Raw genomic sequence first — 15,649 nt, forward strand, 5'->3', positions numbered from 1 at the left:
CCTTTTCTTTAATAATCGTAGCTAATTCATCACAGAATAAAGTTGCTCCCACATTATCTGCACTGAGCTTTTCACCCCCATATCCCTAACTCTCTTATACCATGCCTGTCTTTAAATTGTTTCAACCAACCAGATGAAACAGGTGTTCCAGGCATTTCTAATTTGTCAAAAAAATATTTGCCTTACTTAAAATCATTTGTCCAGATATTGGAGTTCCTTCAGCTCTTTGTTATAAAAAGCACTTTATCATTACACTTTCAAGCTGTTTATTTGTAGCACCTTTGAGCGATTTTCTTTGTGAAGCACAAGCAAATGTGCCACATTTAGAAACAAATTTATCTATATTGGGCTGGTTTTTAATGATGTTCTGTACAGTTTGCTGGCCAGTTCCAAATTCATCTGCAAGCTTTGAAACACTTTTAGCTTTTTCACTTCTTTTAATAATTTCCAGTTTCCACTGTTAAAACAACTCATTTTCGTTTACCTGACATTTTTAGGGGATGAAATTCAAGATAAATATTACATACAACACATGGCATGAACAGGAACAAGCTTTCATGATGTTTAGTAGACATGCAAATAGGTTACATTTGTATGTTATTTGGCATTAGAAAAGAAGTAGGTGTTTCAAGACACTTGACTTCACATCTATGGGTGTAAAACAAATCTGACGTGATTTACCAGGTGGCAAAACGAGAGACATAACACGATTTCCTGTATGTACTTTATGAATCCACTCACACAGATAAATAATATTCTTTAAATGTTTGTTAAAAATAAAACTACATACATATAGAGGACCATGGGGTAATCCGACCTTACGGATAATTGAGCCCTTCTAACTAACGTTTTACTGTACTTGCAAATTACATGACTGACTGTGTTTTCAGAAATTAATCTTTAGGTTTTATTTTCTTTATAATAACTTAAATAACTTTTATTTTCTTATGGTGATCCCAACCATGAAAATTATTAGAGCCTGTACTACTTTAGTAATGTAGGTGGGTTGAAAGTTAAAAAGATAGAAGATACTTGTTAACAAATAATAATTGGATTTCTGTATGTTATAATTTTCAGGAAATACATAAGATATATTTCATTTGGTTTGTGTAGATGTTAATGCCATGGCTGCATTTAAGGCCATAGTGTGCTGAGCCCAGGTTTTTGTATAGGTAAAAGAAATAGTGTGTTGTATAACTTACAATATAAAATTTTGTTATATTGTAGGTTAAAGGTAAAAATCTAAGTTGAAGATATATAAAATCAAGTATGTATATTATAAAATAAAGCATAGTTAAATAGAGTAGCATAAGTTGGTCCTCTTTAAAATGGTAAAGATTACACATGTTACCATCATCAGGTAAATTCTGACTGAGTATATGGCTTGCTTGGTTGAAATGAGGGGTTTTTTTGGCAAGGGGTTTCTATGGCCAAGATGTGCCTGTCCAAATGTTGCCAATGAAACAGGACTGTTTATTTTCAAGGCTATCTTACATTATTGGCTATATAATTTGATTTGTTTTAGATATCTGAAAAATTCATGTAAATTTACAATGTTCCCTACTGTATGTTAGTGCTAGCGACTCCTGTATTGAGCGAAAACTGAAAAACCACTCTTCAGATGTAGTGGCTGCAGGCAACAAGAATTTGCTGTATTGTAAGTTGCCTACAAAAATACTGGCATTGGGGTGGATTACCATCTTTTAACAGAAACAGACAGGTAAATATCTGACTCCCCAATTCATCCCAGGATACATATGACCGATATGCATCCTGGATAAAACTACTTCTTCATGATGATTTCGTCTGAAGCTGGAAAAACCAAAGTTGTGTTTTCTCCTTTATCTGGAATAGTTTGTTACTGTGTTTGTCAGATTTGGACCCATTTTTCTCTCAAAGTTCTTACTATTATGAATTTAGTCTGTAAATGGTAAAGTAACTCTGCAGAAAAACATCCAACAAGTTGAACTTGTTGGATGTTTTGTCGCTTCATCTGCTAGCTCATCCCCGGGATCCAGCAGAACATGATAGACCAGTTTGTTGTACTTAAGCTCATCAACTGGGATCATATTTGTTTTACAACGTGACGTGATGATGGTGTATTAATTTTCAAGGCAGATATCACACTCAAAAAATCAGTATATATTAAGGTCTGTGGGATGGATAAGTTGTAAAGGATGTTCCAGCGATAGCTGAATTGCATATAATTCTGCAGTATAAACACTGCACATTCTACAAGAAGATAGGTAGCAATATATGATAAATGAGATATTGCTACTGCTCCAATGTTAGCTTTCATTATTCAATCCATTGATGTATATCAGGAATTTCTGGGGGTTGCCCAGAGAAAGGGCTGCATTCAACTGCCAGATGCTGAGCGTGTCTAGTGAGTTTTTGCCACTGTTGAAACCAGCGACTCCATTATTTTACCCGGAACAGAAGTTAAACTAACACGAGTAATTACAGACCAGTTAGTTTAACTTCTGTTCCGGGTAAAATAATGGAGTCGCTGGTTAAAGATGCATTGCAGGATCATCTAGACAGGACTGCAGCAATAATTCAGACACAGCATGGGTTTGTTAAGGGAAAGTCTTGTCTGACAAATTTAATAGGATATTATGATGTGGTTACAAAGGAACTGGATGCAAAAAATAATTTTGATATCATATATATGGATTTCAGGAAAGCTTTTGACACTGTTGCGCATGGAAGACTATTGTACAAATTGGAGCAGAATGGTATTAAGGGTAAGTTGCTACAATGGATAAAAGGATGGTTAAGTGCGAGAAGACAGAGGGTGGTAATCAATGGGTGCTGCTCTTCTTGGATTAATGTTATTAGTGGAGTCCCACAGGGTTCTGTGTTAGGTCCACTGTTGTTTTGTATATTTATCAATGATATTGATGAAGGTATATCAGGCTTAATGTCGAAGTTTGCAAATGATACAAAGGTTGGCATGGTTGTCAATGACAGTAATGGCAGTGTGCTACTGCAACAGGATCTAGATAATTTGGGCAGATGGGCTAAGAAGTGGCAACTGAAGTTTAACCTTGACAAATGCAAAGTACTGCATATGGGTAGAAGTAACCCCAGAGAAACGTACCAACTGTGTGGTACTACACTTAAGGTGGTAGAAAATGAAAAAGACCTGGGAGTAATTGTGCAGGCAGATATGAAGTTTTCTGAGCAATGCAGACAGGCTGCCAGGGCAGGTCATGGGGTTTTGTCAATGATATATAGGAATTTTGCTAGCAGGGAAAAGGAGGTGATTATCCCTCTGTATAAGGCAATGGTCAGGCCACGCCTTGAGTACTGCGTAAAGGTCTGGAGGCCTCATTTTAGGAAGGATGTAGATTTACTTGAGCGGGTACAGAGAAGGGCAACAAGATTGGTGAGGGGAATGAAGGGATCCTCTTATCAAGAGAGGCTTAAGTTCTGCAAATTGCAGTGGCTGGAGACTAGGCACCTGCGCGGTGATCTGATTGAGTTGTATAAGGCCTTGAATGGGTTCAGCACGCTGAATTCTGATGGGATCCTTCCACTCGTTCAGATTACTAACCTAAGGGGGCATAAATTCAAATTACGAAAGGACAGATATAGAATAGATGTGCGTAAATTTGCCTTTAGCCAGCGGGTGGTTAATTGCTGGAACAAACTTCCATCTGTCGTTGTGGAAGTTGATAGGTTGAATAAATTTAAGGAGGAACTGGACAGGCATTTGGAGGGAATGGTGTGATTTTTTTTTTTTTTTTGGCTGATGCTGCATCAGGTCATACATTTGCTTTCTTGCATCACATGCCACTACTACTACTACTACAACATGACTGTGTTCCTGGGTGAATCTAATTTATTTGTTTCCTTAGTATATATATTGTGAAGATGTATGTCCCAGATTTCCATTAGAGCTTGTAGTCGGATTCCAACTTGCTTGTTTTCATTGGGTTTGCTGTCGCATTAATGCACAAACTGTAGGGTGTACTGATTAGCACTCTGTGTCAGCAGAGAGACTTCTAACAATGTTTAATTTTTTCATTCAAACAGTTCATAAATATGTAATATGTGAAGAAAACATATAAGTTTGTTTATTGTCTAGGATTAAGTCTAAGAATTGGATAGTACTGGTGTCCTGGAATGACTTCAGCATTCAATCTAAGTTCAGGTTCAGGATGGATGGATGGCTGAGTTTTTTACAAAAGTGAATTGCTGTCAATTTCTGTTCTAATAAGTGATAAACATCACATTTCATCCAACTTTCATCGTTATCATATGTTCCATTATAAGAATCAAATTTGAACGCCTTTGTGATATTTTTCTAAAGCACATTACTGGAAGTCAAAACTATAAAACAATAAAAACAATTTGCGTTTTTCACTTGATTGAGCTTTTCTGTTAGTGCAATTGATCTTATTGCATTTGCGATAATACCGATAAATGGAATTGTGTGGGCTTTCATGTTATTATGGTGAAATGTGTTTCCCCTTGGCAGAAATCTTCAATCACATAAAAAAACATAAATAAATTTTCAGAATATTCTCTTCATTCCTATTTACTTTATTATAATGATGAAGGGAAAGCGGCCAAAGAAAGTGTAAGTGGGGGCAGTGCTAGGAGACAAAACAAAATTGATTTAGAAATGAAGATAAAAATAATTAAGAAGTACAAAACAGGACAAAGTTTGTCATCTATTGCACAGGAATTAGGTCTTGCTATTTCAACAGTGAATAATATTATAAAGGACAGTGCGTGTATAAAAGAACATATTAAAGGATCAACACATTTAAGATCAACAGTAATCACAAAACAGCATTCAGGTGCTATATCGAAGATTGAAAAGCAATTAATAATATGGATGGAAAGTCAGATTCAGAAGTGAGTACCCTTGAGTCAAATGGCCATTCAAGAAAATGCAAGAAGTATTTATGAAGATATTAAGGATAAGTAAGGCGAACCCGAAGCCAAGTTTGTGGCAAGCAACAGGTGGTATAATAGGTTCAAGCATCGCACTGGTTTCCACAAAATTAAAGTATATGGTGAAGTCACTGCAGAGAAATTTTGTGATGTGTTGGAAAAAACCCCTTCTAAATCTCCATAGCCCTCAACCTCTGCAGCAGCAGCATACTTATCAGCTGGAGGAATTGATTCTGGCAATGTTGCTCAAAAGGTAAAACTTGCTGATGCCTGTCCCCTCTCTTTTTTTGTAATTTTGTACACTTTTATAATTTTTCTTGCTCGTGAGATAAAAAAATTGAATAAATAATTCTATTTACATGTTCGCTGAACATTTTTTTTTTATAAATAAATCACTGTTGAAAAAGGAGGCGGATTCCTCTGAAAGCTTCGGTATTTTAGCGCTTTTATCGGTTTTATTATCCTGTGTTTTATCTACATTGTTTATTGTAATTTATTTTATTGTATTTTAACGGCATTTTAGTGCTTTTATCGGTTTTATTATCCTGTGTTTTATCTACCTTGTTTATTGTAATTTATTTTATTGTATTTTAAAAATTCCATATTGTATTGTACAGACAGTTGCCTTTTTTATCAGTTTTATCCAGTGTAATTATATAATTATATTTATTTCATTTTATTTGTATCATTATCATTTTAATACAACACAATGCTAATTTATTTAATAACGGTTGGTGTAGGATTGTACAGTTATTGTGAATATGAATATTCCCAACCCCAGAAGCCTATTTGAAGATTTTTTTTTTTTTTTTTGCTTCAATCAAATTCAGTGCACATACTTGCGAGTGCTGCATAAGCATCTAGGGAAATTCCGACTTACATAAAATTCAACTTATGTAGAGTTCCGTGGAATGCAACCCTTATGTAAGTCAGGGAGTGGCTGTAATTTTCTTCCAAGTACTACAACATTCAAGCATTAGCCATACATTCCAACACTTTACACAAACAGCTAGTCAAAAGTTCGGGGCTCTGGAATGGCTAAGACAATTACCTTATGCCAGGTGTAAAAAAAATTCTCTTTCAAGAAATATTTGGTTAAAGGAAAGAAGCGAATGGTCCATAGCCACTGTTGAAAGATGTTTTAGCATTTTTTAGCAAAGGTTATCTAGTCCAACTGCACTTGCATTAGAAAGAGACAGATCCATCTCCTAGCTCCTTACTAAATGCCTGATTGCACTGGTCAATGCACATTTTGTCACATGAATGTTTTTAGCTATTTCTTTCTTTCTTTTTTTTTTTTTTTTTCATTGCTGAATTCAAAAACACAAACAGAATTTCTCTATCATGCACAATTTTTATTTGACACAAATTTTGATATAAATAATACAGAAAGGAAATAGTAATAGAGTGTCATTTTATAAAATGAATGTGCAGAAAGAGATGTTCTGTGTGCTGTGTGCTCTGACAGGCTGAGGCATGTTCAAAGATCTTCAAACCTTCCATGAAACTTTATACTTGTAGTAGATGACTGTTCAAACAAGTTCAGACCTGGTACAATATTGATTACTTCTGCAAAGTAGCCTGTTTTCTAAGTTGTGTGCCAGATGCTATCTGGCTAAGATTATTATTGTTTTTGATCCTTTTCTTTAAGTGTTATGTACACTTTTTAAATGTTTCTGTGCAATTGCAACCTAATGTATCAATCATCCCAATAGTTTGTTATATGTGGTAAGCTAACTTTTAAATTATAGAAACAAAACTTTACTCCTTTAGTTATAAAAAGGCTGACAAACTTTATTTTGGATGTAAAGTGGGTGACCAAGATAGGTCTTGGGTCCCTCATTTCTGCTGTATCAGTTATGTTAAATTATTTACTGCCTGGTTAAATGGATCTCACCGTCATGTTGAATGGATTGAGTAAGCTAAATGCTAATGGAATTCTTCCTCTTGGTGAGACTACACACACACATGAAGGGGCACAAATTCAAGTTGAGAAAGATGGTTGCAGGATAGATGTGTGGAAGCTTGCCTTCAGTCAGCAGGTGATTAAGTGTTGGAACATGTTTTTTTTTTTGGCTGATATTATATAAGCTTGCTTTCTTTCATCATTTGCCACTACTACTGTTAATGCTGAGCCTGCAAGGTGAAGATTTCTCCTCAGTGCCATAAGTTTTTACCATGCACTGACAGCACGGAGATATTTGTTGGGCCATGGAATTATCTAATTTAAATTCATGAATAATAATTAGTGACTCTTTATAGATAATGTGATGGGCTACATTTTTTCTGAGTCTCACAATCATACATGAAGTATTAGACTGAAACAACAACTCATTAAACACACTTACTATTTTGTGGTTTTCAGAACTTTTGTATTGTCATTTGTAAACACAACACTGCAGCAACCATTGTTTATCTGTATTTTCCCATATGCCACTTAAAATTAACTAGCTCAGAGGCTTGTGACCTTTCAAAATGCAATATATGTCCTTATCTGCTGTGGAAAAGTTTATATTATAAAACATCTGACATCGAAACTTTGGCAATATGATTGTATCAGAAATAATTTTATTTTTATAGTACTGTACTGTACTGTGCAACATTTGATATACTTTTCCATACTGTTAACTTTCTCTTGAAAAAAGACTAAAGTTGCGATAAATAAAAATACTAGGTGCAATGATGCAGTATAGAAATGCAATATTTTTCAAAACTACTTTTTTTATTACTATTGACCATGGTATAATCATAGTCAGATAAGCCGACCTACCTCCTCATTGTGGTTTGTTGTTATTTGGTTTTTAGGAGCATTAGCAACTAAGGCCATATTGCTCTGGGAATATGCAGTGGTCATTCCCTGACCTTTCCACATTCTCCGTATTTGGTTGTGACGGGCTCGAACCCCGGTCTAATCAATCCTCATGGTGGGGATGGAAAGTTGTGGTGGGGTGGAGATGCCCTACCCGCCGCAAAACCAAAGGTCATTCTACTAGTTTTGTTATTAGTCATAAGTTGACTTGCTGTTGATTGCTGATAAGTACAAACCAGAAAGGTTACTGAGGCATTCACAGCAAAGAAACAGTGCATATGGGCAGGTGCCCAGGTGGCTATGCTGATCAGAGTTTGTCAAATGACTATGATATAATATAACCACCCAAAATCCAAAAAAAATTCAAAAATCTGGCAAGTATCCAGCCCTGAATTAGCCAGATTTGGGAAGTCTGACTACATACTTAATCTAAACTGATGTTTCAATATATGAAAACAATTATTTTTTACAATGTGCATAAATTTTTATTTACCCCAGAAAATAATCTAAGATGTTCCTCCACAGTTAAACTGTCATAGAGCACGTTATGCTGAGGGCAAAGGCCAATGCACCTACGGGCAGATTTAGTATTGATTAGAATATCATAGCCATTGATGATAGCTGTACCACTGGTTGGAGGATAGAGACCTACCAGAAAAGTGCATATAAAACATACTCTGCAATAAAATTATTATGACAAGATATTAAAAACATGATAATAAATCAAATACTTAACCCAGTAGAGGTGGCACCTTGTGTGACAGACCATTCAGCACAACAAATCTATTACACATTAATTGGAAGATGTTAACTGTTAAACAAACAGTTGTCTAAGTTAATAAGGCATTTTTTTCTGATTAACAATCTGCACTTTAACTATTTAACTGATTAACAATTTGCATGTTTGCACAATCATGTCCTTTGTTCCAAAAAAAAAAAATAAAATAAATAATAATAAAACTGTCACCAATTGTGAAATTCTCTACTAACACTGTCTACCTTAAAAGAAAGAACTAATCGTTAGGATTCCCATCACAGCTCACTATATGTCCCCATGTTACACACGAGCTCATTGTCATTCATTACGTTTAATATGTTCAGAACTCATAATTTTATTGTTATCAACTTCGAGTTTATTTGTTTTTTGTTTTGAGGTTTTTTAAGGTAAGCAATTTAAGGATTTAGAAGTATGTCACAGTCAAAATGCTACTCTGACTGGTCGTGTTGAACGTACCTTGCGGCAAAGGAAAAACACACCTTTTTGTGTTTCTGCAAACGTATTCAGGATCATTTTGAAAGACTGATCCTGAATATATTTACAGGTATATATTGATACTACATGGGTACTACATTTCTTTAGGACAGCTAGAGATAAAGCCTACTATCAATTGTGAAATTTTCGCAACAGGTACAGCTAGCTGTAGCCATTACGTATGATAGGCCAAATTTATTTGGTCTCAAATTGAAGATATTTCTTCCTAGGTGTGCAGAAACATGGGAAAATATAAAAATTCCGAATAGTTTTATTTTACAAAACAGGCAAATTTCTTTACTAGCGCTGCCTACCTTAAAAGAAAGAAAGAATAGTTTTATTTTACAGAAATAAGAAATGAGAAAGAATTCAATGTGTACTGGCTTACCTGCTCATGACCAAGCACATGCTACATTTCTTTAGGACAGCTAGAGAAAACTCTGCTACCAATTGCAAAATTTTCGCAAGGGATACTGCTAGTATTTGTATAATTGTAGATAGTGAAAATTTATCAGTACAATAAATAAGAAGAGATATTTTGTATTTGGGGTAGAAAGAAAGTAGAAATTTGATACTAAATGTTAAAGGTAAAGCATATTTTTTTAACGGCGCAGAAACTATTTTAGACAGTGCCTGTGGCAAGTGCCCCACTTGTGCACCCCTAGAGCCAGTTCTGACTTTCAGTAACGTAAAAGGTAACTTCCTATTTGATTTTACCGCAAGGGACTTTTCAGAATAAAACACCTATTGTTACTGTCTTCACACCACTTGACATTATTTCCAGATGGAATATTGACAAGTACTTTCCATCCATTTGAAGCAGAAAACATTCTCCACTGCCAACACTGTAACGGATTACTTTCCGTGTAATATAGGATTACTACTGTTCAGTGGTGTAGCCAAGGTAGGTCAACAGGTACATTTGCACTCCACTCCAGAACCGAAATCTGGTATTGTGGCGCATTTCAAGAAAAGTAATACCACGATGTACATTGTACAACTTAATTAAGTATTTATTCAATATTTTAAAAAATATTAACTTTTATATCTATAATTCATCATTTATGTATTATTTTTGAAGTTCATTTTGTTTCATATGTTTATTTTCATAATTGTATAGGTACTGCTTATATTTTATACAACATATTATATATATGTAATGAATAAAAAAAAAAACATACTAAATATATTAATAAAATAATCATTTATAAAGTAGTTTGTTGTTATTATTTACACATTTAATATAATGTTTTTGTAATACAGACATATATGCTTCTTCTTATTATTATTATTGCTCTTATATTATTTCTCCCTGATTGGGAGTTCCACTTCGTGACAGGTATTGCTACCAAGTACACAGGGTGGTTGTTGTTATGTCTGCTGTTACTGCTGGTCGAGGAACTCTCTGACTATCCTACAGGTGTTTAGGATTGCGACTTTCTGGAGTTCCTTGTAGGTGTTCGCTGGGAGGCCTATTCCTGCTAGGCTGTTATGTAGGGTCTATGGCACCATACCTGTGGTTGACACGATGATCGGGATGGTCGTTACTTGTTGCATATGCCACATCTCTTTGATTTCTTGTCTTAGGTTCGTGTACTTCCTGATTTTTTCCCCATGGGTTTTCTGCAGGTTGCCAGTGTTGGGTACCACTATGTCAATCAGATAGGTAGCCATTTCCTTTTGTCCACAAGGGCTATGTTCAGTCTGTTGTGTGGGATTGTCCTATCTGTTATTATAGCACGGTCCCAGTACAGCTTGTGGGTTGGGGTATCTAGTACTACCTGGGGTTTGTACTTGTAGTACGGTATACTTTCTTCGATCAACTGGTATTTCTTTGCTAGCTTCTGGTGTATTATCCTGGCTACCTGGTTTTGTCTAGGAGTGTACTCAGTCTGGGTGATCACCTTGCATCCTGCAGTAATGTGTTGGATCGTTTCTGAGGCCAGGTGGCATTGCCAACATGTGTCATTGAAACTCCAAGCTCCTTGGCGATGTATTTTCTGTAGTTCCTGGCATTGATTACCTGGTCTTGGATGGCAAGCATGACTCCTTCAGTCTCGGAGAAGAGCATCCTGCTCGTGAGCCATGAATTGGAAGCAATTTTATCTATGTGATCTTGATGGAGATCATTGTAGTGTCTGCCATGGAGTGTCTTCTCTGCCCATCTTTCTAGCTTCATTTGTGCCTCCTCGCTTAGGTTGAGTAGGGTATACCACTTGTCTATCTTCCTTTTGGTCTGCTGGAGTGCTGCTGTGTGTTTGCTGGAAGTAATCCTTCAGGTTAACTATCGCTGTCTTGTGTTGCTCAGTGAGGTCTATCAGGCCCCTTCCACTTTCTTTCCGGGCAATTGTCAGTCTTGCCACAACAGATTTCAGGTGAGGTTGGCGGCTCTTGGTCATCGCTGTCCATATCTTTCTCATGATATCCTCCAGCTCGGTGTTAGTTCAATCTATGACCCCAAAGGAATATGTTAGCACTGTGACTGCATAGGTGTTTATGGCTTTAACTGTGTTCCCTCCATTCTTCTTCTTATTATTATTATTATTGCTCTTATATTATTTCTCCCTGATTGGGGGTTCCACCTCGTGATGGGTATTGCTACCAAGCACACAGGGTGGTTGTTGTTATGTCTGGTGTTACTGTTGGTCAAGGAACTCTCTGACTATCCTACAGGTATTCGGGATTGCAACTTTCTGGAGTTCCTTGTAGGTGTTCGCTGGGAGACCTATTCCTGCTAGGCTGTTAAGTAGGGTCTATGGCACCATACCTGTGGTTGACACGATGATCGGGATGGTCGTTACTTGTTGCATATGCCACATCTCTTTGATCTCCTGTCTTAGGTTTGTGTACGTCCTGATTTTTTACCCATGGGTTTTCTGCAGGTTGCCAGTGTTGGGTACTGCTATGGCAATCAGATAGGTAGTCTTTTCCTTCTTGTCCACAAGGGTTATGTCCGGTCTGTTGTGTGGGATTGTCCTATCTGTTATTATAGCGCGGTCCCAGTACAGCTTATGGGTTGGGGTCTCTAGTACTGCCTGGGGTTCGTACTTGTAGTACGGTACACTTTCTTTGATCAACTGGTATTTCCTTGCTAGCTTCTGGTGTATTATCCTGGCTACCTGGTTGTGTCTATGAGTGTACTCAGTCTGGGTGATCACCTTGCATCCTGCAGTGTTGTGTCATTGAACACTCTGGGCTCTTTGGCAATATATTTTCTGTAGTTCCTGGTGTTGATTATCTGGTCTTGGATGGCAAGCATGAATCCTTCAGTCTCGGGGAAGTGCGTCCTGCTCGTGAGCCATGCATTGGAAGCAATTTTATCTATTGCCCTATTTTATCTACTCCTATTGCCCCATTGGTACTGGGTCAATTGGTCTATTTTGACTCTTAATTCTTCTATCTTCTGCTGAAGTCTTCTTTCCCAAGCTGGGGGTTCCTTCTCTATTCGGTTCTTCTGCTGCTGGTCTCTCGTTTCTCTTCCAATAATCTTCATGGCTGCTACCGCAGCACAATACATGGCTGTGTGGACAGCCTCCAGTGAGGCATGCAGTGGGGAGGCATGCAGTGGGTGTGCTGGTGTTGTTAGTAACTAGTTCATTTGTGTTAGTATGTATACACTAAAACTCTATATTTAACAAGTGTGTTTTCATACTCATTTACATTCATACCTTCATTCACTCCCATTTACTAAAACTCTCATTCACTCTCTTTTGCTTCCATGCTGGGTCACTCTCTCTCTTACACCATAACTTCACATTAGCATTAGCATTAGTAGAGGCATTTGATGCAAGAAAGCAAGCTTATGCAGCATCAGCCAAAAAAAAAAAAAAAAAAAACCCACTTCCACTTCACCCCTCTGTTCGTTCAAAATACCTGTCCAGCTGAGCCTTAAACTTATTTAGGCTATCAACCTCCACCACAAGGGATGGCAGTCTGTTCCACCAACCAACCACCCGCTGGCTAAAGGCAAATTTCCGCACGTCTATCCTACATCTGTCTTTCCTCAATTTGAATTTATGCCCTCTCAGGTGATTTTTCTGAGCTAGAGGAAGAATCCCATCAGCATTGAGCATGCTTAAACCATTCAAGGCTTTATACACCTCTATCAGATCACCTCGCTGGTGCCTAGTCTCCAGACACTGTAATTTGCAAAACTTAAGCCTTTCTTCGTAAGAGCACCCCTTTGTTCCATTCACTAATCTTGTTGCCCTTCTCTGTACTCGTTCCAGCAGCTCTACATCCTTCTTGAAATGAGGCCTCCAGACCTGTATACAGTACTCTAGGTGTGGCCTGACCATTGCCTTATACAATGGAACAATCACCTCCTTATCCCTGCTGGAAAAATTCCTGTATATCATTGACAATACTCCATGAGCTACTCTTGCAGCCCATCTGCACTGCTCAGAGAACTTCATATCTGCCTGCACAATCACCCCCAAGTCCCTTTCATTCTCCACCACTGTCAGTGCAGCACCACAGAGTTGATACGTTGCTCTGGGGTTGCTGTTTCCCATGTGTAGTACTTTACATTTGTCAATGTTAAACTTCATTTGCCACCTCTCAGCCCATCTGCTCAACCTTTCCAGATCCTGTTGCAGCAGCATAGTGTCAGTAGTGTCCTTGACAACCCCGCCAACCTTTGTATCATCTGCAAACTTGGACATTAAGCTTGATATACCATCATCAATATCATTTATAAATACAGAAAACAATAATGGACCCAACACTGAGCCCTGAGGGACTCCACTAATAACATTAGTCCACGATGAGCAGTGTCCATTGATTACCACTCTCTGTCTTCTCCCCTTCAACCACCCCTTTATCCATAGCAGCAATTTGCCTCCAATGTCACACTGCTCCAATTTGTGTAGCAGTCTTCCATGTGCAACAGTATCAAAAGCCTTTCTAAGATCCAAGTATATAATATCAAAGTTATTCCCTGCATCCAGTTCTTTTGTGACTGCATCATAGTATCCAATCAAGTTGGTCAGGCAAGACTTCCCCTTAACAAAACCATGCTGTGTCTGAGCTATAACTGAAGTCTTGTCTAAATGATCCTGCAGTGCTTCTTTAACCAGTGCCTCCATTAATTTTCCTGGAACAGAAGTTAAGCTCATAGGTCTATAATTACTTGTGTCAGCCTTTGATCCTCCTTTGTGAATTGGGGTCACATTTGCACATTTCCAGTCTATGGGTACCTCCCCTGGGTCCAAGGAAGCTCTCATAATTATGGCTAAGGGTTTGCTTACTTCCATTGCTGCCTCCTTTAATATAACTGGATAGATCCCATCCACCCCGGGTGCCTTTCTTGTGTTTATCTTCAACAGTTTCTCCTCCACTTTACTCCCAGTTATTTCAAGATTCTGTAGCTGACTGCTAGAGTTGAATACACCTCTGGCATTCCCCTTGCTGAATAACTCATCATGTGATCAATTTAGATTTAGATTAGATTGTAGCGGTGGAGTATCCAGGTATCATCGTAAGGGGGCATGGCAACTAGGTCCAGGTAACGTCATAAAGGGTGAGGGCATGCCGACCAGGCTTTTGGGGGGGGGGTTAGAATGCCTTGTGCATTCTGTTTCTTTAATTTCAAATTTTTGGTTAAGGGGGCATATGCCCCCTCTGCCCACCCCTGAATATGCCCCTGGATTGTAGGAAGTTTTCTTTTAGCCAGCCAGTCATTGATAGCTGGTACAAGTTGCCCTCGCAGGTAGTTGAGGCTGACAGTTTGAGTAAATTCAAGGGTCAACTGAATACTTACCTACGTGAGGAGGGAAGAATATTATTTGTATTTTCTTATCTACTTGGGGTTTTTTTTTTTTTTTTTTTTTTTTTTGGTAGTGTAGCAAAAGCCTGTGGGCTTCCTTGCACTATATGGCAAATAGTATTATTTCCTAATTATGCATACAGACTTACCTGGGCAGTTTTGGAAATAAGATTATTATTTTCTCAGAACTATATGTGAAAGGGGTCTAACAGAGCAAGTGCCACCGTATTGTGTTACAATTTATGCCTTAGGCTACATGAAAGATAAAGGCTAATATCTAGTGCATGCTAGTCATTATTTCAAGACTGGTGCTTGGTAATATCTGAAAATCTTTGGAAGTAGCATATTATCGTGTTCTTGGAATTCACATGAAAAGGTCAAACAACAAGCCAAGATGCAATCATGCATGTTAGATTTTCACAAGTTATCTTCAGTACAGTTCATATTATGGTAAACTCTTTAAAATCCAGCATCCTCAAGGACTAGATTTTAGAGAGATTTACCTAGTAGTTGAACAATTTTTGAGGAGCACGATTCAATAAATATTAAGCACAAACAACTCAACTTGTTCACATCTGTAACCATGATTATCTTTTCCTTCCATTTGTTTTTAGGCCAGCAAGATTTAAACTACATGGATAATACAACAGTTTAATTATCATAGCAGAACAAACTTGTCTTTGTAATAAGTGATGCTGGTATTGCACTACTTTCAATGGATAGCTTTAGCTATATTACAACTATAATATATAGAAAGCAATAATATAATATATGGAAAGCAAATCCCCATGGTACAACAAACCAGGCATTTTGGTATTATTTTAGATACTAATCTGTCATTTATGCCTCACTTAAATTACATTATGAACAGGGTTAAAAATTTTAGTCCAGCTGTAATAAGAGTATCTAGAGT

General features: G+C 37.4%; 1 protein-coding gene across 1 annotated transcript in view; it reads right to left on the reverse strand.

The window, feature by feature from the left end:
* Positions 1-15,649, reverse strand: part of LOC150088371 (phospholipid-transporting ATPase ABCA3-like) — a 335,787-nt gene that overhangs the window by 264,811 nt on the left and 55,327 nt on the right. Inside the window, exon 5 of the mRNA XM_090370138.1 lies at positions 8,211-8,365. Within this exon, the coding sequence (XP_090226264.1) occupies positions 8,211-8,365 (155 nt within the window). The remainder of the gene's footprint in view (positions 1-8,210; positions 8,366-15,649) is intronic.

The sequence above is a fragment of the Mastigoproctus giganteus genome, chromosome 3 (assembly GCF_048544385.1).
Source record: "Mastigoproctus giganteus isolate SK-2022 chromosome 3, ASM4854438v1, whole genome shotgun sequence".
NCBI lineage: Eukaryota > Metazoa > Arthropoda > Arachnida > Uropygi > Thelyphonidae > Mastigoproctus > Mastigoproctus giganteus.